Source organism: Suricata suricatta, chromosome 8, assembly GCF_006229205.1.
Source record: "Suricata suricatta isolate VVHF042 chromosome 8, meerkat_22Aug2017_6uvM2_HiC, whole genome shotgun sequence".
Taxonomy (NCBI): Eukaryota; Metazoa; Chordata; class Mammalia; order Carnivora; family Herpestidae; genus Suricata; species Suricata suricatta.
This window is the reverse complement of record NC_043707.1, coordinates 27,663,446-27,682,145: the sequence shown is the minus strand read 5'-3', so window position 1 is coordinate 27,682,145 and position 18,700 is coordinate 27,663,446. Positions and strand designations below refer to the sequence as shown.

The 18,700-nt window shown below is 56.1% G+C and overlaps 1 protein-coding gene across 1 annotated transcript in view; it reads right to left on the bottom strand.

Annotated features, from left to right (window-relative positions):
• CASTOR2 (cytosolic arginine sensor for mTORC1 subunit 2) overlaps positions 1–12,323 on the bottom strand; it is a 31,745-nt gene extending 19,422 nt beyond the window's left edge. The window contains exons 1-4 of the mRNA XM_029945719.1: positions 12,203–12,323; positions 7,074–7,221; positions 4,255–4,614; positions 1,883–1,953 (exon numbers count right to left, since the gene is read on the bottom strand). Of these exons, the coding sequence (XP_029801579.1) occupies positions 1,883–1,953; positions 4,255–4,614; positions 7,074–7,221; positions 12,203–12,323 (700 nt within the window). The remainder of the gene's footprint in view (positions 1–1,882; positions 1,954–4,254; positions 4,615–7,073; positions 7,222–12,202) is intronic.
• Between the last annotated feature and the right edge of the window lie 6,377 nt (positions 12,324–18,700).

Below are 18,700 nucleotides of genomic sequence, written 5' to 3'. Positions count from 1 at the left end.
GGCCAGCCCTCCAGGCCCCAGCGAGATGCCGGCACACAGCAGGTGCTCAGTAAATGCTGCCTGTGCACTCAGGGGGTGGGGGGCTGGCTCCCCACAGGACACCTCCCCGGTTGCAGACAGTTCTGATTCCAGGGCCTGTAAAACCGGCTCCCCGGGCCCTGCAGGTGGCCTCCCTCCCTCCCTGCTCCCTGCATTCTCTCCTTTGCTGTCTCAAGATGGAGAGGGTTGGCCTCGTCTGGGGAGACAGATCTGACGGAGCACAGATACTCCGGGGTGCTCCTCCTGTGTCTGGGGGACCACGCTGCCCCGCACCTCGCATAAATGCATGGGTGCCAAACAAAAGTGGACATGGGTTGGGGGGTATCTGGGGGGCTCAGTTGGTTGAGTGTCCGACTTCGGCTCAGGTCATGATCTCACACTCATGAGTTCGAGCCCCACGTCAGGCTCTGTGCTGACAGCTCAGAGCCCGGAGCCTGCTTCGGAGTCTGTGTCTCCCTCTCTCTCTGCCCCTCCCCAACTGGCTCACTCTCTCTCAAAAAAATCAATAAACATAATTAAAAAAAAGAGAAAAAAATGGAGATGGATCTGGGTTCCCCAAGCACGCACTCTTCCTGTGACCGCACCAGGTGGTTACGGGGGTAAGTTCTCATTGTGGCTCGTAGGCTCCGAAAGCATCCGCTCGGTGAAGGAGTGAATGAATGAATGACCCCCAGGGCAGGGCGTGCAAGGATGACAGAGTGGGCGGGCGTGGGGCACCAGGGAGGATGGTCTAGACAAGGCCTTGCAGCTTCCGGTGGGAACCACACAGATGGTCGACTTCTGACCCCAAGCACCATGTCTCAGACCACATTTTAGGGACCAGCCCGAATAAGAATGTATGTTTTGCACGTCAGGAGTTCATAAATGCATCACTAGAGAACAAGGAGACCAGCTTCAAATCTAACCACAGAAGACCCTCCCACCACCGTGAGAGGCCGTGACATCATGGGAGAATTCCCATTACAGCGTCAGGTGAAAACGTGTCGCCGCAGAGTACCATCGTACGTGCGCACGCTGATGAGACAATCCGTGCACAGAGAGAGTTGGAAAGAAAACCAAGAAAAAGTGACCCGGTGGGCACCTGGGCGGCTCAGTCGGTTGAGCGTCCGGCTTTGGCTCAGGTCATGATCGCACGGTTCGTGGGTTCGAGCCCCGCGTTGGGCTGTGTGCTGACAGCTACCTCAGAGACTGGAGCCTGCTTGATTCTTTGTCCCCCCCTTCTCTCTGCCCATCCCCACTTTGCACTTTGTCTCTCTCAAAAATAAACTTTAAAGGAATTAAAAAAATAAAATGGTGGACTTTATGACACGTCAATTATAGGTCAATCTGAAACACGGAAAAATGGAAAGGCAAATCACAAAAGGAAGATAATCAGGGCTCCCTCCAATGGGCACAAGGACTGAGGACATTTTAAAGCACCTCACTCAATAAAACAGATCCTGGGTTCCTCCTTGGTAGCTTCTGTTCCCAGCTGGGCAAGCGCTCTGTCTTCCTGAGCCTTTTGGCTCCGGGGGCCCCCTTTCCTGAAACAGTCTCGTGAGCAGAATTGGAAGGAGGGATCAGCCAGGGCACAGGGAGAGAAGAGAACAGACTCCCTGCTGATTTTCTAACCCATCACTAGGAAGGTGGAGCAGAGACAGAAATAAGGCAGCGGGTGTGGGCAGAAATGAGGCGGCAGGCAAAAAATGAGGTGGAAGGGCAAAAATAAGGCAGCCGGCAAAAAATACGGAGGCGGAGGGGAGGCAGAAATAAGGCGGCAGGTGTTGGCAGGAGTGAGGTGGCGGGCAGCCAGCACCGACCACAGGCCTTGGTCCGGCCAAGCGGCAGTGACAGAGGCACTTACCTAAGAACCCCTCCTCATCAACAATGATGGTGTAATCCTCCGGCGTCTCAGTCAGACTGAAGAACTTGCACCTGGATGGTGGATGGACAGAGAACATGGTGTCAGTCCCACTTCAGACCTGGCGGGACCCCGTGACCCAGTGGGAGAGGACTCAGTTTACTCAGAGCTCTGCCGGGTGACATCCAGTGTCTTCCCCTCTGCGGCCTCGATGTCTCAGAGAGGCCTGGAGAGACTGGTCGTCCCCTCTGTACCCCTCAATCTTTGGGGGCCCCTGAGCCAGCCTCCAGGTTGCCCTACAGCTCAAGGGTCTTATTTCCCACTTTGTCCCAGGGAAGAAGCAGCTGAAGGGGGGCCGTGGCAGGGAGCAGGGAGGTGCACGGTCTTCTCTGTAGGTCCCCCATGTTCTGACTTCTAGCCTCCATTGCTGCCCCCCCACTGTACCCTGCCCCCCACCAACTCAAGAGTTCCCATGGTTGTTTCAGACCTAATTCACATCACCCAACCAACAGCCCAGCCTTTAGAGCACTTCCCTTCCTGGCATGAGAAACAGGCGTGGCCCTCTGGGCCGTAAGGGAGGGCTCGGAGCCCCGAGTCCCCACCAGTCACCTTTGGTGATACGGATTGGCCTGGGGTGTGCACTGCTCCTTCCCACCCCAAACAAGACCACTGCTTCCCCAAGGCCAGGGGTGGCATTCTCTCTGTCCCTCCGAGTGCTTGTAGTGCCCAGCAGAGGCTCCGTGGCTGTCTGCGGCCAGGCGAGGGGGCGGGCTGCCTGTGGCCATTTACTCAGTGCCCAACGTGTAAACCCATCCGTCACGGGAAGCGGACAAGAGTTCTGATGAGGAGCCCCAGCAGCACCCAAATACCACTTGCACAGGGGTTACAACAGAAACCTTGAAATGGATGCAGCATCACAGGGGTGAGGGGTGAGGGGTGTGGGGGCAGGGGTGGGGTGCACCCGTCAGCCACCCTGCAGCACTGAAGCCTTAGCCACACAGCCTCCCCAGTGCCCTTATTTTCTTCATTCTTTATTCTTTAATTTTTCAAAAAGTTGGGGGTGCCTGGGTGGCTTGGTCGGTTGAGCGTCCGACTTCGGCTCAGGTCATGATCTCACGTTCATGGGTTCAAGCCCTGCGCTGGGCTCTGTGCTGACAGCTCAGAGCCTGGAGCTGCTTCTGATTCTGTGTCTCTCTCTTTCTCAGCCCCTCCCTCACTCAAGATGTCTCTCTCTCTTGCTCTTGTTCTCTCAAATATAAAATAAAACATACAAAAGAAATTAAAACAAAAGTTTTATTTATGGGGGGGGCAGAGAGAGAGAGAGAGAGAGAGAGAGAGAGAGAGAGAGAGAGAGAGAGAGAGAGAGAGAGGGAATCCCAAGCAGGCTAAGTGCTCTTATTGCAGAGCCCAACGTGGGTCTCGATCTCACGAACTGTGAGATCATGACCCCGGTCAAAATCAAGAGTTGGATGTCTAACCGCCTAACCCACCACCCAGGCACCCATCCTTGTTCTTTAAAAATTTCACAAGGAATGAGAGCAACTGGAATTGGCAGGAACGCAAAATGGTACAGGCACTTGGGAAAGTTTGGCATTTTCTTACAAAGCAAAACATACACAGAGCACACACTCCGCCGCCAACTCCTGGGTAATCACAAGAGAACGCAAGACACGGGGCCACACGGAGACCCGTATGCAAACGTTTACAGCCTTTATCTGTGATCTCCCCAAACTGGACACCCCCCTGATGTCCGCGCTTCAACTGCTGAACTGGATAAAATGGCCCATCCACCCCATGGAACACCGGCCAGGAATCAAAAGGGATGAATTACTGCCTCGTGCAGTAATGCAGATACATCGCAGACGCATTTTGCTAAGTTAAAACCAGACTCTAAAAGGTTACGTACTATATGATTCCATTTACAGGACATTCTGGGGGAGGCAAGCTCTAAGGGCAGAGAGAGGGTCCGTGGCTGGCAGGGGCTGGTTTGCGGCTGAATCTGCAAGGGCATCAGGGAGGGGGACGCCTGGGTGGCTCAGCCGGTTGTGCGTCTGACTTTGGCTCAGGTCATGATCTCGCAATTTGTGCGTTCGAGCCCCGCAGAGTTCACTGCTGTCAGCGAGGAGCCTGCTTTGGACCCTCTCTCTCTCCCTCTCTCTCTCTGCCCCTCCCCTGCTTGCACTCTCCCTCTCTCTGTCAAAAATAAAAATTAAAAAAAAATTAAACAATTAGAAGGGCATCGAGGAACTTTTTGGGTGACAGTGGTGTCGGGTCTCTTGATTGTGGCGCAGGTTATAAGATCATCCATATTTGTCAAATCTCAAAGAACTGCACCCTCAAAGGGGTGAGTTTTGCTGTGCGTAAATACGGCCTACCTCCATGAATCTGCCTTTAAGGAAATTCCTCGTGCCGGAGTCGGAAGCAAGGCGTCGTTCGCGTCCCCACTGACGCTCCGCTCACCCCGCAGCGCTGTTCGCTCTCCCTCCCGCTCTTTGGTTTTCCGATCACATCTCTGTCCCAGATCCGGTTCGCAGCATCGCTTGGACAAATACAGTCTGTGATTGCTTGGGGAGAACCTCAGCGAGCTCCTTGGCTCCTTCCGGCTCCTTCTTGGGGACCCCTGTGCACCCTGCAGAGAGCCCCAGACGACCCTCCGGTCACCAGACTGCGTGCAGTGGCCCTCTGTGCCCTCCTGGCTGGGACGGGCGCTCCAGAAATAGATCATGGAACCTGTCCTGGAGGCAGGAACCCCAGGAGACGGCGGCGGCCTCTGTGTGATCGGGGTGTGAATACGAGGTTGATGTGGCCAGCCTCCTGGGGTCGAAGTGTGCAGCTGGGCGGCTGGGTGTGGGCAGGCCTCTGGGAGGGCGGGTCAGGCCCCTGGCTCTTCCTTCTCTGGCTTCTCGGCCCCACCGAGGTGCTCTCAGGCTCCTCCTCGGTCTCCCACTCCCCTCCGCGCAAACTCATGCCAGCCTCCCACCTCTAGCGCCCTCACTCTTGGCCTGCCTCCCCAGTCTCACCCCTCCGAAGGCTGACAAATGTTCTTTCTACTGCCCAGCACACCCTTCCCTCTCCCTTGGCTGGAGACTCATCCTCCAAGACCCAGCGTAAGCATCTTCTTTGGGGGAAAGCCTTTTCAGATTGGCACTGGCCACCCCATCTCTCTCACCTCCCACTGGACAGCCCAAAGCCTGACACTACGTCTAGGAGAGGCCGACACTAAAGCCACTGTAGGCAGTCGTGCATCACAGCTCGTTTGTCTCAGTCTATGTGATGTATGTCCTGAGAGTTGAGCAGTATACAACCTGTGCAACTGTGCATGATGGTCCTAGGTGCTTTCCAGTTACAGATAACACTCGTTTCTCCCAGCAGACCGTAAGCCCTCACTGGCGAGGACTGTGGATTCTGCCCATTTGCCTAGTACCTGACACAGGCTGGGAACAGAATCAGCTCATTGTTCAGAAAAAGTAAACTATGGCCACAAACTTATCCCCAAGCCAGAGGAGCCCTGATCAGCCAGGCTGCTTGTACTTTGTGGGATCCTGCCTTGATTTACCCTTCCTTTGGAAGACACTAAAGGCTCCCGTCCCAACCTTCTAACGAGTCCTGGTGAAGAGCCATGCTCCAGACACTCGAGCCCCCCACGTTCGTGGCCTCTCGGTACTTTTGTTTCTGAAGAGCTGAAGAGAGGACCCAAAGCCAGCAATCACCTACCCTCTGCTAAGTGCTGTTAGCAACCCAAGGAGGAGGAGGAGAGTGGGGTGCCCCCTAGATGCCCTCCGGGTACTCGGGAACGGGATGAAACACCATGGGAAATGGAGCAGCCTGGGGAGGGTGAAGACCGTGGTCTTGGGGTTGAGGCCTGAATCCTAGTCACAACTTGGTGGTGAGCCCCAGGCTGCTCCATTCCTCTCTACAGTGAGGGGCAAGTTCAAGGTGGGCTGGCTCCCATCCAGCTCCAGCTTGGGCCCCATGGGACCCCACCAGCTCCACAGCAGGGTGACCTCAAGACGCCCGGCCAAGAGGGCACAGAAAGATGACCCTAGAACCATGGAGTGCGTCTGGAGAACACCTTTTAAGGGCAGGTGGTGTATCACAACTCTGGGGGCGGGGCTCCTTCATTTCACACTCTGTGTGAAAGAGTGCTCTCAGAGTTGGGCAGTGCACAACCCTTGCAACTGTGTGTGACTGTCACCAGGCAGGTTCTGCAGGGGCCATCGGGTAGACAGGACATAAAGTTCTACAGCCCCGAGCAATGAAGGGGAGAGACGAGAGAACAGTAGCTTGTGGTTCAGGAAAGACACCAAGAATTCTGCAAGTCCCCCATGCAGGGGGAACCTATAAATTGCTGGGCTCTGTTGAACAGAACAGGGGTGCTAGAGCCCAGATCATGCCTTTCGGCCTCAAGGAAGATTCCAGCCACCACCTTTATGCCTCTGTGGCTGTTGTGCACCATGGGATGAAGGCAATGCTGCTGCTTATGGCTGTGTGACCTTAAGAAAGTTACTTAACCTCTCTGTGCCTCAGTCTCCTCATGCATATAATGGGGAAAATAATAGTATCTACTACCTCACAGGGTTGTTGTCGAAGGAACACTAATGAGTAAAGGCTCAATGGGACTATAGTTAGCACTTAACACATTGGCTATTTATTCTTCTTGGAGGGGGGAGGTGAGGATGGGGAGGCCCCGGGGGAGGCCAGCTTGTGCTCCAAGTACAGAGAAGCTCTAAAGCCAGGTGGGCGGGGCACCGGGTGGTGAGTCCCTTAAGCGCTAACTCTTGATCCTGGCTCAGGTTGTGATCTCACAGTCTGTGAGTTTGAGCCCTGCATCAGGCTCTGCGCTGACTGTGCGGAGCCTGTGTGGGGTTCTCTTTCTCCCTCCCTCTCTGCCCCTCTCCAGCTTGTGCTCCCTTTCTCTCTCTCTCTCTCTCTCTCAAGAAATAAATAAACATGAAAAGGAAGAAGCCAGCGAGGTGACACGGACCAGCGGGCGGACCAAGGCGGGCTGTTGGCTCCCCAAGGGCCGAGCCGCAGGCAGGAAGCTGCAGGGGCGGGGATGAGGTCTCCCCAGGGAGGAGGAAATCAGCCACCTCCAAGGTCTCCTGCAGTCCTGGCTCTTGCGCACTTGGCCCTCCAGAGTGACATGCTTTAGCTGAAAAGCATCTGTCCACCTAACTGGCGGCCCAGCCCTCACCAGACGGCCAGGATGAGGGTTTCTGACGGGAGAGGCTTGGCCCCAAATTCCCGGTGAGTCTGTGGCGTCTGACCTGCAGCCCTGGGCCTGCCATGGTGCCAGCTCCCTGGCAGGCCATGCAGGGCCCCGGGCATCCTCAGGACATCCGCTGTGTCCGAGCATGGGGACCGTCCGCATCAGGGGAGCCGGGGTGGTGGCCCGCCTCGCCGCCATCGGGCCTCTCCATCACCACTTCCATTTGCCTGCTGGCCAACTGGTGGCCCCACCAGGAGGTCACTTCCCAGACCCCGTGAAGACCCCTGCACGTAGTCAAGGATCAGCAAAGGTTCCCTGAGTGCGGGATCCTGAGCCGGGGACCCGGGTGTAGGGGAAAGTGGGAGCTGGCTTTGTGAGCCGGGCCCCATCTGGGACCAGAGCCTGCATCCTGCAGGGTCGTGATGCCCTGTGTCGGCCAGACCCTGCTGAGGTCACCCTGCTCATCACAGAGTAAGCACAGGCCTTTGCGACAACAGCCTGGCCAGCGGGCTTTGTCACGAGCCCGTGGTCATCGTGTCCACGCGATGGGCCGTGCACACAGGGCTGAGGACAGGCATCCAGCATGTTCCAGGGACCTGTGTGCCCACGTTCTCACTCCTTCGTTCCCCGGGGGTCTCTGAATGCCCACCAGCCTATTCTGAAATTCAGGCCGGGAGGCCGGAGCGTCTCCCTCCAAGGGAGGTCCGTTCGGTCGGGAGCGGAGGTTCAGCCACACATCTCTCCACAGCATGTGGCCGGGGGGGAGGAGAGGGGTGGTGGGGGGTCTGATCTGCTTCCGGAGAGCCCGCAGGCCCCCGCTGACACTTTCTGCAACCGAAGGAGCCTTTTGCCATGTTCAGCAAGCAACAGAAGCGCCAGGGGTCTGTCCGGCACCGGCCTTCCCAAAGGAAAGCCGGGCGGATGGCGTGGATCTGGCTTTGTTCTCTCCACAAGCCGTGGCCTTTTTATGCTTCTCTTGGGTCTCTGATAGGTCTCTTGTGTTGCTTCCGTTTCATTTCTACTGTCTTTGGTGACTGCAGGCTACCGTTTCAAGTCTGAGTTCTGACTTGATGGATGATCCTGGAAAGGGGTTTCTTCTTCCGTCGAGATGGGCAAAAACCGCCATGCTTATGTCCCAGGGGGCTAGGACAATTACAGTGTGAGTGATGGTGCTTGCAAGTTCTAGGGTGACACACACTGGCAGAATTGCAAAAGGGGGGCGTGGAGGGCACAAGGAATCACTAGGGTCTGGATAAGGCTCCTGGACTCAGGCAGCAGCCTGCCGAATCTGGTGACTAGATCATTCAGTCATTCAACAAACAAATCATCAAGCACCTCTATGTGTCAAATATGGTTTCTGGTGCTGGGGCCACACCTTCAATAAGTGGACAATCAGGACTTACGTGGAGAGGTGGACAGTGCATGCTGGTCCCACAGAGCAAATTCTAAAAGTGGGGGGTGGGGCTGGCAGAACCGGGGTTTGCAATCCGAAACCGAGCAGGGAGTGGTTGCTAGGGGCTTTGGGAACGGGACATGGGGGGCAGTAATTTCATGGATCCGGAGTTTCAGTTTGAGATGATGGAAAAGGTCTGGAGATGGAGGCGGGTGACGGCTGCACAGCGGGGTGAATGTACTTAATGCCACTGACCTGTGCACTTAAGAATGGTGAGGGGTGCCTGGAGGACTCGTCAGGTGAGCGTCAGACTTCGGCTCAGCTCACCACCTCACAGTTCATGGGTTCGAGCCCCGCATCGGGCTGTGCTATCAGCTATCGAGCCTGCTTCCGATCCTCTGTCTCCCCCACCACGCCCCCAGCCCTCTCCCTCTCCCCTGTTCACGTATGTTCTCTTTCTCAAAAATAAATAAACATTAAAAAAAAAACGGTTAAAATGGTACATTTTCTTCTGTATATCTGGCTACACTAAAAAAGAAAACTGAGCAAGCACAAGGAAGGTACCCACCAGACCGGCAGACAGATCACAGGGGAAAGAATGCTGTCCTGTGGCCACTGTAAGGAGCAGGCGGGGCCCTCAGACCAGCTAGGAGGCTGTTCTCTTCAACGGGGCTGGGGAGAGCGGTGGGGTGGGGGAGCCTAGAACAGGCTGCCAGCGGTGGGGGTGGGTCCCTCTGCGGCCAGGAAACAAGATTCCTCAAATTGAGGAGATAAGGTCAGTGAGAAACACAAGGTCAAGGCGGGGGATAGCGGTCTTCTGCTGCCAGCGCTCTGGCCAGAGGCACCAGGAGAGAGGTCAGCAGGTGGACCGTCCTCACCTCTGAATCTGGTCCCTGCTGGCTCCAGGGACACCAGGGGAAGGTGAGACATCTGGGGCAAAGGACTGGCCAAGCCCTGCCCCGAGGGCCAAAGCAACAAGCTCCCAAGAGTGGCTTCCTTATTGTTTCCTTGTGCAAGTCCCAATGGCCTGGGACAGCCAAGTGGGGAGGAACAGGTTGGGTCAGGCTAGGAACATGGTCTGGGGGAAATCCAGCCTCTGGCTTCAGGAACACGGACCCAAGTGCGGGGCACATCTGGGCCGACTGGTGGTTCTCTTTCTTCCTTAGGGGATCTGAGCTGGAAAAGGCCTGAGTGTGGACCTTGGCTTTACCCACCCACCCACGATAAGTTTGGAGCGGCTTTCTTATCTCTGAAAGAGGTTTGGAAATAACCTCTCTCGCAGAGTGGCAGAGGACTTGAGGAGGCACTGAACCCACAAGGCAGTGTGGGCCAGATCCTGCCCGGGTGCCAGGATGGCCCAGTTTAAGTGCGGACTCCTGATTTCAGCTCAGGTCATAATCTCCTGGTTTGAGCGTGCGTTCAGCTCCGCACAGGGCTCTGCGCTGACAGCATGGAGCCTGCTCGGGAGTCTCTTTCTCTCTCTCTCAAAATAAACAAACATTAAAAAAAAGGGAGGGGGGGCATCTGGGTGGCTCAGTTGGTTAAGCGTCTAACTTCGGCTCAGGTCAGGATCTCACGGTATGTGGGTCTGACCCCTGCGTCAGGCTCTGTGCTGCCAGCTCAGAGCCTGGAGCCTGCTTCGATTCTGTGTCTCTCTCTCTCTGCTCTTCCCCCATTCATGCTCTATCTCTCTGTGTCTCTCAAAAATAAATAAAAGTTTAAAAAAAAAAAGATTCTGCCTAAGCACGTGTAGTCACGTGATGCCGTGGTCACGGAGCTGGCCCGGGGACCCCAGGCACAGCGGGGACCCCTAGCAGCACTCTGGGCCAGGGAGCCCTCACACCTCGCAGATAGGAGAACACCTCTGCTTACCAGCTCTCAGCATCTCTGGTGTTAAATGGTCTCTGCCTGATTCCAGATCTCCCCATTCCGTGTGGCCTCCCTCACCCCAACCCTCACCCAGAAGGGTCACTCTCACAAAGGGGCTCAACCCCAAAAGCCCAGGCCAACACCTCTTGGCAGGCCAGAGCCCCAGCCCATCACCTCCCCCGGGACACTAACATCAGAGATGCCTCACTCCCGGATCTGACTTTGCTTAGCCATCCCCCTGCTCCTGGGCGGTGGGCCGGGTCTTCCTTACCCAGGTCCCCCCATGCCTGGCACAGAATGTGGCGCGGTCTCGGCATCATCGACGCCAACGGGGTGAATGTGTGACGTAACTACTTATGCCCATTTCACCGGCAGGAAAACTGACACCCAGTCAGGGTAAGGCTGTTCTGGCCTGGGGCCCACTCTGCTGTGCAGTCCCTGAGGCGAGGGGACAGCAGGGAGGCAGGTGTGGCCCGTAGTGTCATCTCTGTGACTCAGCTCATCCCCCCAGAGGTGCCCACCCTCTGACGCGCATGTCACGGTAGACACTGACCAGAGAATGCCTGACAGCCTGTCCTCAGGAACAAACACCTGGCCACCACCCAGATGCCCCTCACTGGACCAAGAGGACAATGACAGAAGACGATTAAATGAATAGTCTACGGTGACTTGCAAAACCGTGAATGACTCTTGGCCGTATAATAGCAGAAGGAAGAGGAAGCCCCCACACGATGGTCAGCAGTGGGTATTTTGGCAGAATTAGAAGGAGCTACCGATAAAAAGAAATCTACACCTTTAAGAGCACATGCAGTTGCAACCCAGCTACATAAAAGCCAGGAGACAGAGGGCATGGATGACGTGGGGTGGCAGGACCTCTGGTCAAACATGGGTGCCTCGATCCTTCTTGGGCTGCGGCTTTGCACGTGCTAATGTGAATCAGGTATGTGATTAAGGCAGGCTTGCAAGGATGCACAAAGGGTCAGAGGGACACACTTGAGCTGAGGTCCTCCGGGCAAAGGTGAGGGGCTGCAGAGGCTGGTGTCAGAACCCGGGTCAGGTCTGGTGGAAGGACCCGGGAGAGGCGGCCAGAGAGGGGTCCAGATGCCAGAATGAACAAGAGCCCCACGGTGAATGGACAGAACCAGTCCCAGGACTATGCACCACCCCCCAATCCAGTTCATTCACTTCGGCCTCGACTGGTCAGTGACTTGGGGGTTTACTTTGCCTCCACGGATGTATCTTTGCTCTCCAACACGGTCCCTGCAGTCCAGGCTCTAAGTGACCCCCTGATGGTGCTGTGGGTCACATGTTCACACTCTGCTAAGAGTGTTGCTCTTGGCGTCGGGGGGCCTGAGTTCAAGTCCCAGGGACGGTCTCGGCAGTGTGGTCTTAGACATGTACACGGCCCCTGCGCCCTTTTCTCCAGTCATCAAGAGGGGTCCCCCACCCCACCCCTGATTGCCAGGGCCAAGGTGAGAGGTCGGCACCCCTTGGCAGGTAAAAGCCCCAGGTCTACACCAGTGCTCAAAACACACCAGTTTTTTCCTTCTTCCTTTCAGTTTGGATGATGGTGCTGATCTGGTTTCCTGCTCACACAACTAGAAGCTTGTTCAACCGCATCGCAGCTGAGGACACACACAGACACATCACCTACCTACCCACCCTCCCCAGGATGCCAACAGCTCTGTGCCCGTATGCTGACTGAAGCCAGAGCCGAAGTGCGGGACGCTGCACAACCTGCAGTCCTTGCCACCCCCTGTCCCCAAGTCCCTGACACAATTCACTGGACACCGGACCCCTGCAGGGCTTCAGGGCCAAGCCAGGGCACTGCCTGGAGCTGCTGTCCTATTGCCTGGCGACTCGGCCACGAGTGCCCCCAGCTGCTGGGTCACCCGAGTGCCGCTCTGAGTCTCTGCTGCATGCTGCTGGCTCTGGGGCAGGGTGTCCTGGGCGGTCCCCTTGGCCGACACCATCCTTAGATGACCCCTGCCCAGCACTGTCCTTCTCAGTGACGGCCTCCAGCCGGAAATGCCCTCGCTCCCCAGGACTTGGCTCCTAGCTTCCCCCCGTCAGCTCAGCCCTCCCTGCCCCGGGCCGCCTCCCTCCCTCCAGCTCTGCACCCCAAGCTGCACCCCCAATTTCCTAAGATTCAGGCCAGCTGGGGAAGGGCCCCCTCTCAAAGCACCTGTTTTCTCACTCGTCTTATCCCTGGTCTCTGCCTGGGACTGAGTCCCAAGACAACCTTCTCTCCCTTTCTCCACTCCCACAAGCGCCTGTCCCCGGGGCTCCGTCTCAGGCCTGGCATCCTGGTCTTAACGACAAACAAGCTCAAGTTTCCAACATCCTAAAAACAGCCTCCCTGATCCCCGTCTCCTCCTCAGGCCACCACCTTTTGCCCTCCCCTCCCCTCTCCCAACTGGTCACGCCAACCCTCTGGCTACTGCCATTGCCACCGCCGGCCTCTGCCTTCCAACGGTGCTGCTCAGATCAGCAGTGACCTCCCCACCATGCCAGCAGCCTCTTCCGTCACACCCTCCCGTCCTTGACCTTGACCAGCTGGACCCCATGCGGCTGGCCAAGGCCCTCCCCTGGACACAGGAATCTACCAACTTCTTCCTCTTTTGTTTCCTGGAGTAACTACTTCTCCTGGATGCAGGTGGCTCTGGAGGGGGACCCCTTAATGGTCACTCCCAGGGTCCAGCCATGGTGGTCCCAAGCTTCCAACGTGCACCTGGGCTATGCCACTTTGGACCCACTTCACACACCTGCCCTCGGGGAGAGGAATTGTTGCTCCCATTTTACAGATGAGGAGACTGAGGACGGGAATCTGTCAGAGCCAAGATGGCCACATGTGCCCTTCACAGGCACCCCAGTCCTCAGCCCTAAAAACCCACGGCCACCCCCTTGGGCTTGGCTGACAGCCGGTCACCAGGGCAGAGCCGAAGCCCGGGGGCCGCCCCCACCTGGGGGCCGGGAGGCTGAGTCATCTCAGAGAACATTCTCATTTTCCACTGCTGTGGCGTCTGTTACGGAAGGCCCGGCTGACACTGGAAACTCGATCTGTTTACTCTCGGATTCCTAACGCAGCGGAGCGAGGCCCTCACACGGGCCTCCCCTCGGGCGTCCGACAAGCCCTGGCCAGTTCGGAGTCCTGTTCCGGCAATGGACCTTCGACAGGAGGCTGGGGTGGGGGGGGGCGGGGCGGGGCCGCTGCACTCAGAAAGGGCCATTTCCAGATTTCCAGGTAAACTCGTCTGGCAGACTCACCCCGAGAGCCCAGGTCTCTGCCCCAGATCGGGGAGCAGACGGAAAGGAGCCGTGAGGGCTTATTTCATTTGTGGGACAGTCCACAACAGGTTCCCCATTAAATGAAAACCACAACATTGAGCCGGGAAGGCCCCTGTGTGCCACCTCCTTCAGCCAACGGGGGATCCTGGAGAGAGGGTGGCCCAGCTTCTGCTTGCATGCTCCCAACATCCAGTGTGGAGCCCAAATGGTGCTTGAACTCACCACCCTGACATCAAGACCTGAGCTGAGATCTCGAGGTAGACGCTTAACCGACTGAGCCACCCTGGTGCCCGTCTGGGGGGACTTCTCACAGCAAGCCACAAGTTGGAGCCCTGCCACCTCCGGGCTGCACACGCAAGCTGGGGCACATACAGGGGCCATTTACCGCATCACCAGCAGGGAGGGGACCAGGGACACCAACCTCTTGGGTTTGCCCAAAACTGTCCCATTTCTGGGCACCAAAATGTGTTCACAAGAGGCAGAATCACACAGAAGCAAGAGAAGTGGGGAGTGGAGTGGGGGGGCGGGGGTGGGCCTGGAAGGATGGGAAGCGGAGACTCTTCTGGAACCTGGGGTCTTTCCTGGCTGCAGGAACTCACGGGGCCACATGCGCCTGGTCCGTGATGCCCAGGCCACTGCCATTTCAGTCCCAAAGAGGAACAGTCCTTGGGGTGCAGGGGTGCGGGGTGGAGGCTGAATGAATGTACACACGGCCTCACATCATGACCGACGGCCGTGCTGAGTGGTTGGCTTGGGGCGGGCATGCGCCTTAGGCCCCAGGGTTCCCAGAACAAGGTCTGAGGGGCAGAGGCAGCAAGCACAGGCCTGAAGATGCCCTCGGAGATGTCCTCTCACTGCTCCTGAGCCTGGCAGCACCTGCCAAATGGCCCTGATCGTTTTGGGCGATAAATGCGTTTTTTTTTTTAATGTTTATTGTTGAGAGAGAGGAGAGAGAGAGAGAGAGAGAGAGAGAGAGAGAGAGAGAGAGAGAGAAACAAGTGGGGGAAGGACAGACAGAGAGAGGGAGACACAGAATCCAAAGCACGTTCCAGACTCCAAGCTGTCAGCACAGAGACGGACATGGGGGAGCCCGAACCCACAAACTGCGAGATCGTGTCCAGAACCAAAGTCGGACGCTTAACTGACTGAGCCACCCATGCACCCTCAAGAAATGCTTTTATTGAGCTCAAAGTGGGGCTTGGTTCATAATTTCTTAGAAACTTACAAAAAAAATTTTTAATGTTTATATTTGAAAGGGGCGGGGAGGGAGGGAGAAAGTACATGAGGGGAGTCCCAAGCAGGCTCCACACTGTCAGCTCAGATCTTGACACAAGGTTTGACCTCATGAATCGAACCCATGAGATCATGACCTGAGCCAAGATCAAGAGTCGTCTGCTTAACTTGCTGAGCCACACAGGCGCCCCTTTTTACCCTAAACTTTGTAAAAACGGAGGCATGATTTATTGCATTGAAACATACACATTTCAGGTGTATAGTTAGATGAGTTTTGGTAAATGTATACCCCCATGTAACACCAGCCCGATTCACTTAATGTCCCCAGCACTGCAGAGTCTCTGTCCCCTGCTGTCAGCCCCTCGACCCACAACAGAACACCTACTCCAGATCCCAGCTGCAAGGACCTGTTTGCGTCATGTGTTTCACCACCGGGAAATCATATAGTGGGTACCATTTTCTATGCAGCTTCTTTTGTTCAATGTATTTTGAGATCAGGGCGCCTGGGTGGCTCAGCTGGTTAAGTATCTGACTTTGGTTCAGATTATGATCTCACGGTTGGTGAGTTCAAGCCCTGTGTGGGGCTCTGTTCGGACTGTTCAGAGCCTGGAGCCTGCTTCAAATTCTGTGTCTCCCCCTCTCTGTCCCTCCTCTGCCTGTGCTCTCATTCTCTCTCAAAAATAAATAAGCATTAAAAAATTTTTTAATGTATTTTGAGATCAATCCATTTTTGTCGAGTCTGTAATTCTTATTGCTGAGAAAATATATACGTTTATATATTGATTAAATATTATAGTTTTAGTTATTCCTTTCTCTTGTTGATAACATTTGGCTGTTCCCAGTTTTTGGCTATTATGGGTAAAGAACCAGGAACCTCTGTGTTTAAAAACAGTGACGGCAAATCTCCTGGCTGGTGAACTCGGTCCCCAATTCCCATAGTTCCACAAAAGCAGCACAAGCTCGCCCCAAGGCCTCTCTGTGCACATTCTGCCTCCCCCACAGGTGGGGTGCCTGGGGCAGGCTCACGGAGGGACCCAGATCCAGCCCGGGAACGCAGCACACAGGGGAGCCCTGCACGGAGACACCCTAACTCAAGGAAAAGAAACAGTCTCCAGTAGCATGGCTCAACTGTCCACATCCACAAAGAGGCTGAACACCCTGTAGGCTTTATTTTTTAAAAATTTTTCTTAAGCATTTATTTATTTTTGAGAGACAGAGAGAGACAGATCATGAACAGGGGAGGGGCAGAGAGAGAGGGACACAGAATCGGAAGCAGGCTCCAGGCTCTGAGCATCAGCACAGAGCCCGATGTGGGGCTCGAACCCACAAGCCGAGGGATCACGACCTGAGCTGAAGTCGGATGCTCAACGGAGCCCCCCAGGCACCCCTTATCTTGTAGCCTTTGTAATACGGCATGAAGTGGGGGAAAAGCAAGCCCCTGAAGGCAACCCACGCCCAGACACCCTCTCTCAGATACATACACGGCACCCAACTAGAAGTCAAGCGGAAGGTGAGCGTGGGCAGGCGGCAGTTCCCGTCAGTGTCATGTTCGCGGGTGGGAGGGGGGTACTGTTCTCCAAACAGTAAACAAAGGTAAAATAAAAGCAGGATTGGTAAGTAATACAGACCAAGGATGATGAGTAATCAAATCATATACCCAAGGTCCGTTAAAAAGAAATAAAAAGCTTTGAAACAGAGAAGGAGGCAAACCGTAGGAGACTCAAATACAAGGAACAAACTGGGGGTTGCTGGTGGGGCGGGGGGTGGGAGGTGGGCTACATGGGATTTGGGCATTAAGGAGGGCTCCTGTGATGAGCACTGGGTGTTGTGTGCAAGGGACGAATCCCTAGGTTCTGTTCCTGAAGTGATTATTACGCTATCTGTTAACAACTTGGATTTAAATAAATAAATAAAGCTTTGAAACCTCTAAGGTGGGATTGCGGGGGGATGGCGCGCACAGATCATGTCTGTGTTTGAAGGAGCCCCACTTTGGTTGCATGGAGAACCATTCCTGCGTGTCCCCGGCAATGTCCCTGGTTCAGTTTCTGCTCCTGCTAGGGCCCCATCTTCCCTCAGGTAGCGGGGAGCTGGGCTCAGACTCCATCTGTCGCAGTCCCAAGCAGGGACCCCGGGGTTCTGGGATGCGGGACCCAGACACGGACGCCGTGAGTTTGGCAGGGCAGACAGGCACCCAGGCAGACCCCACGCCCACCCCCCGTCCCCTTCCAGCCACTGCTGTCTTGACCAAGTCAGCAGTATCTGCCAGAGCCTCCACCCCCCAAGATCAGGAGCTGCACACAGATGCACCTGTAGGGGGTCCCAGGGCCCGGAAACAAAATGGGGGGGGGGCCTGGAAATGTCTAGAACGGAGGTTACACTCAAAGGCCCGCAAGGGGCAGGCAGCCTTCATCACTGGGGTAAGACACGCTTTGCATGTTAAACATCCAGGAATGTTCTTCCTTTGCAGCAAGAAGCATGCGGCCCTCCTCATGCTGTCTTCCTTCCTTGCACTTGGGGAAAGAATAGAGACATGGTTTCCTACACCCAAAAAACCGACTGTTAATAACACCGTGACAAAGGGCCCGGCCCCTGGTCTCAGTGCGGGTGGTGGGCGGGGGGTACCGGGAAGTAGAAGGATTGAGGCTGCCTTGGAGGCGGGAAGGCTCCCTCCCTGCTGAAAGGGGGGTCAGCTACCACTCAGCTCTGATGAACTATGACCCATGGGGTCCTGGGTCACACGCTCTTCCAATTTTGCCGGAGAAGACGGAAATCCCGAGTTCTGTGATCTCTCTCGATGTTTCAACATTGGTTTAATTTCTTAAAAACACACCCGTTGGGCCAAAGAAAACACATCTGGCTTACAAATACCTCCTTTTCGCTTCCCAGACCCCTTAAAAGTTCTCAAGTGTCTTGGGTTTGGGGGTGTGGATCAATTTCCTGGATGGCAAGGGGTGCCTGTGTACACGATCGCATGTGCGGTCTGCGCCTGGAGCACCGAGGGGGGCTCCTCAAGCTCCCCGGGCTGCCTCGGAGGTTGGGCTCGAGAGCAGGCTAAGCTAGAACGTAAAGCAGGTGAACCCGAGTGGCCCGTGCAGATGAGCCAGCTCTGGACGCTCACTGGGAGTCTCAGCCGCCACCTCTCCCCACAACAGCCCGGTGCCCGAGCCCGGAGCCTGGGAAGCCACCCCCTTGGGGCCTCCTCCCCATCACCCTCCTGCAAGGGTCTCCAGTTGGGAATCGGGAAGGAGCATGAGCTCAGACCCCTGGCCCCCTTCTCGGCAAGCTGGGTGACCCTGGGCGTGTCTGTGCCTCTCTGAGCTTCGGGCCGGTACCTTGGCACTCAAGTCAGAACACGTGGCTGTCACCATGGTTCCGTGGGCCCAGTGCTGTCTCCTGTGGGTGACGATGTGCCTGCGGTGTGGACTCCCGGCGTCTACCTTCCAGGGCAGGAGAAAATGGCAGGGGCGACCCCACTCAGGCCGACCGACTGTGACTCGGGGCAGCCACCGCTGAAGCGAAGCCGGCATTCTCTCTGAGCCCAAACAAACCTTCTAGAACAGCGCTGCCTGGGAGAACTTCCCGGGGAGTGGAAGTGTTCCGTGCCCGTGCCGTCCAGTTCAATAGCCACTGGCCACATGTGGCTGTTGAGCCCTTTGAGATGTGGCCAGTGTGGCTGGGGAAGCCGGGATTTGATTTGATTTTAATTAATTTGCGTTTGCGCAGCCACCTGGGGCTAGAGGCTGCCTGTCTGGACGGCGCAGTCCTGGGACTTTTCAAGCCACCGCTGGCTGGGATGCCGGCAGCCCCCCCCCCCCCCCCCCCCCCCCCC